General features: G+C 45.1%; 1 protein-coding gene across 1 annotated transcript; it reads right to left on the reverse strand.

The window, feature by feature from the left end:
• Window positions 1-1,026: 1,026 nt before the first annotated feature.
• Window positions 1,027-3,755, reverse strand: LOC103584208 (translation initiation factor eIF-2B subunit alpha-like; the record flags this gene model as incomplete). The annotated part of the gene is made up of 4 exons (XM_008565298.1): window positions 3,627-3,755; window positions 2,638-2,739; window positions 1,253-1,389; window positions 1,027-1,143 (listed from the first exon to the last, which is right to left on the reverse strand). Coding segments are annotated over exons 1-4 (369 nt in total), but the record flags the coding sequence as incomplete, so codon positions are not given.
• Between the last annotated feature and the right edge of the window lie 865 nt (window positions 3,756-4,620).

A 4,620-nucleotide genomic window follows, 5' to 3' on the forward strand; every position in this document is an offset into this window, starting at 1 on the left:
TCAGGCCCTACCCCAGACCTACTGAATCCAAATCTGCATTTAATCAGGCCCCCAGGTGATTCATCTGCATGTTCAAATGCAGGTAGCATACGCACACATTACACTGCACTAGAGCAAATGGGACCTGCAGAGTCCTGACAGCACAGCAAGTCTGTGGATGGAAAAGGCTTCAGTGAGAGGCAGGCACAACCTTGCCTCCACTTGGCCAGAAAAGGCTTTGTTTGCAACTGTTTTTTGTGCAAGTTCCACTCACATCCATTATGTCATTTATTCAACGACATACTTCAAAGGTTGGGAAGGGGGTAATAAAACAGAGGACGCACTTTTAAAAGTCAAAATGCAAGTTAATAATTTTATGGTCGGTGTAGACTGAGGTGGCACAAAGGACATATGCTGGTGGGAGAGACTTCTAAAAGTTTTATTACCCCTTTGCTGGGAGACTGGCTTAACTTGCGGCTCCTGTCTTTCCTCACTTAACTTATAAACATTTGGCAGCCTTACATCACTGCAAGAGCATCTGAAAGGAAGCTAAAAAGAAAACCTCCATCCAGTGCTAACCTTTGTGGGAAAAACAGTCTTAATTCCAGGGTGGTAAGGCTGATGAAGCTGTTGTGTTGATTTAATTCAGATTAATTTACTGTATATTCAATAATAAATGTACAGGTACTTCTTTAGTAAACATCTCATTAAATCAATCATCCATGCTGTCCCAGTGTTTTTCTCTGCCTGTTTACAATGACAACCATCTATAATAATACCTACATTTATACTCATATAGCATTTACCATGTGCCAGGCATAGTGCCGAGCCCTTACAAATACATCTAGTTTAATCCTTACTATAACCCTATGAGGTAGGTATTATTATTACCCTTATTTAACAGATGAAAAACCTGTAGTACAGAGAGGTTAAATAACTTGTCCAAGGTTGCACAGTCAGTAAGTGGCACAGTCAGGATTTTACCTCAGATAGTCTGACTGTAAAGCCCTTGCTCCTAATTATCACACATGATAGATATCTACTTACCGTCCCATCTTTGATGAAAGTATGGCACAGATCTGCAATTTTATTTCTTGACAGTGATATTCTCCTGAGAAAAAGCTCTCCCCGTTCAATCATGATCTTTTTACATTTGGAGTAATCCTAGGAAGAAAACAGTAAAATGAGGGCACAGGGAAGATCCAGGTAAAGCTGAGGATATCTGTAGCCAAACAGAAGTGGAAAGGTAACCTGGGGGAGGGCAGTGGCTTACAGAGTATTCCAGGGAGGTAAGGCTGATGAAGCGAAGGAAGAGCTCCCCGCCAGAGGACACTGCCACAGAGGAGTCCACGCCACATAGGGTTTCTATGGCACTGGTGAGGTTTGCTCTCAGGCCCTGGATTGTCTCTCCTGAAATGATCAAACAAGGAATGCGACATTCACTTTAGTATCAAAGCCCCATCCTGGGTCTGCAGTTAATGAATTCATTCATTCACTCATTCATTCAATGAATATTTACAGGGTGCACACTGTATGGCCAGGCACTGTTCCAGGTGCTACGGATACATCAGTGAACAAGACAGATAGGGCTCTGCTCTAATGGAGCTCCCTTTCTAGTGAATGAGGCAGACAATAAACAAGCACACAAAGAAATAAGTGAGTTACAGACTATAATAAAGACAAAAAAAAAAAGCAGAATGGTGAGCAAGGTGGAGCTACTTAACAGGGATGGCCTTTTGGAGTGGGGGCCATTCAAACTGAGACCTGAGTGCCGGCCCGTGGCTCACTCGGGAGAGTGCGGTGCTGATAACACCAAGGCCCCGGGTTCGGATCCCATATAGGGATGGCCGGTTCGCTCACTGGCTGAGCGTGGTGCTGACAACACCAAGTCAAGGGTTAAGATCCCCTTACCGGTCATCTTTTTAAAAAAAAAAAAAAAACCAAAAAACTGAGACCTGAGTAGGAAAGGATCCAGGGGCAGACTATAACAATGCAAAGGCACCAAGATGGGAACAAAGTTGGTATGAGAAACAAAGAGAGGCCAGCACAGCTGAAGCACAGTTCACTGATGGACAACATGGAAGGCAATCAAGTAGCAGTGGCAGATGAGGTCTGCAAAGCAGTGTAGGTGAGACTAAGGTGTTTGAATGTTGTTGTAAGTACAATGGTAAGACATTGAAGGTGGTCTTAGAGACACATGCCTTCAGATTAAAGAAGCCTGCTTCATTATTATTATTTTGCTTATGCAAATGTCATGCTATACCCAAATGCTTACATTTAGAATGTTGAATTAGTAGATCACAATGAATATTAATACCAGAATTTATTCTGAACATTCTCTGTAGCATCTGCATAGAATCTGGCACAAGGTAGAAGCTCAATAAATACTTGTAAAGTTGAAGTATTGCTGCAATTTAAGCTTCATGGTTAACTCAGTATAAAATAGTCACTCTTGATTCCAAGCATATTTTATTTATGAAACCCTTTTGATGATAATTTGAGGACTCTATCCAGGTTGAAAGACATGAAATGAAGGCAAAAGCTGAGCTTGGGGCCGCATTACCTTCTGTAGGCAACATGCATCTCACTTTCTACATTTCCAGCAGCCATTAGAAAATTTTCCTAAGGCTGAGAGTGTTCAAGAATGACCTTCTTTACCTTTATCTCTCTTCAAGAACTCCAGCAAAGTCCGGATGGCAGCCACTGCTGAGGCCATGTCACGATCTTCTTTCATCTGAGACTTAAAGTATTTAATTAACTCTGGGAAGGGAGAAAAAAGTGATTCATCAAGTTCATTTCACAGGATTTAAGGCTAGAGAGTTTGTTAATAATTGTCGACCTTAAAAAGCAAAATAATTTTTAAAATACTGTATTTTCTTTTCAGGGTATTTGGTTTCAGGGACATGATAAATGTTGATGGGAATAGAGATGACACTACTTTACTGTTTGGAAGATCTGTTTTTTATTCTGAAAAAGCTGTCAGTGTAGAAAAACATAAAATTTAAGCTCTACTAAATGACAATGAAAAGTCACTCTTCTAGGCCCTAAGTTCTGAGACATCCCAGAAACAACTCACCTTACCAATTTCTCCTGTACACTTCCAGACAGTCTACGCTGATTCAAGTCTACTCTCATACATATACTCGTATATACACATACATGTACAAGTAGAGTTCCACTCATACCCTTTATTTTTTTACAGGAAAGGTATTATATTAGTTTGCACTTTGTTTTTCACTTAATAAAACACCTTGATAACCATACTAGACGAGCACATCAAATACGCCTTCTTCTTTTGATTCTAGTAAACAAATCCAACAGGGCAGGGAGTCCTATTCCTACTTCAAGTGTAAGGAAATCAAGGCCTACACACACCGTCCGAAAAGTCTCACATTTTTGGATGAAGGAACTGGGAAGGAGCGTGGTGCGGAGGGCGGGGAGTGGGGCCTGCAGATACTCTCGGGGCCCATCCCCTGGATACGGGAGCGGCGAAGGGGATTCAGTCGTGACTAGAGAAAACACATCCAGCCTAGCAGCCCGAGCTTAGAAAGCGACCTCTCCCAGAGCACAGCCTAGGCACGGGAGGTTATGGGGACCCCTGAGCAGCTCCGCTTTAGGCTCAGCAGCCCTGGCCCGTCCCAATTTACCCTTGTTGTCCATGGTGGCTTCCGGACCGCCGAGCTCGAGGGTTCAGAGGACGCCCACTCTGCCTCGGTACGTCTGGTGACAGCTCCGACTTGCGAGCCACACACACTGGCAGCGTACAGCACACCTCCACACTCCACTTCCGTCGCCTTGGGGGCGGGGCCGAGAGTACGGCGAGCGGCCCGGGCCAAACCACCTCGCGCATGACAAGACGGCGCCGGAAGCCGGGGTGCGCGGCGTCGGAGACGCTCGCTTCGCGGCTATCTGCTCTTCGCTGAGGAGCCAGGGCAGCCATGGTCTCAGACGGTGAGGGCAGCGGAGGTGGGCCCCCGACCCCAGGGCTGGACGGACTGGGCCCGGCCAGGAGCGGCCAAATGGAGTGTATCTTTTGAGCTGGGTGGAATTTGTTTGAGTCTTTGGAGGAGTAGCTAATGTATCCGTTAATTCATTCAGTAAATGTTCTGGGGTCGCCTGCTGTGTGCCAGCCATTAGTTTCTGCACTGGGGAATACGGCAGAGAACATGACAGTCAGGGTCCCTCGTGGAGGTGACAGTCTAGTGGGCGAGACAGACAATCGGCAAGGAAATAAAAATAATTTCTAAGAGTGTCGAGCTGTGAAGACGATCTAATAGGAGGGTGTGGTAGATTGTTACTAGGGGATGATTGAGGACCAGCTACTGAAGACAGGAGTCCAGGAAAGAGCGAAATATTGAAACTAAGACTTGTATGACTATGAGAATTTCCAGGGGAAGTGTATTTTAAGTGCAAAGGCCCTGTGGCAGGCCCAGCCACCACATTACACTGGGAATACGGAAGTGGAGAGCCTGAGAGTAGAGAATGGGAGAGCGGGGAAAGGCTTTCATTCACATATTAAACTGCCAGTTACAGAGCTTTCTGTCAGAAAGGAAGAGAAAGGAGACCAGGGTGGTGGAAGCAAAATGAGCTAGAGGAGTGAGATCAGAGGGCTAGCCCGTTGTAGGTCATGCAGGGCCTTGT

Source organism: Galeopterus variegatus, unplaced genomic scaffold (assembly GCF_000696425.1).
Source record: "Galeopterus variegatus unplaced genomic scaffold, G_variegatus-3.0.2 Scaffold46888, whole genome shotgun sequence".
In the NCBI taxonomy this organism is placed as follows: Eukaryota; Metazoa; Chordata; class Mammalia; order Dermoptera; family Cynocephalidae; genus Galeopterus; species Galeopterus variegatus.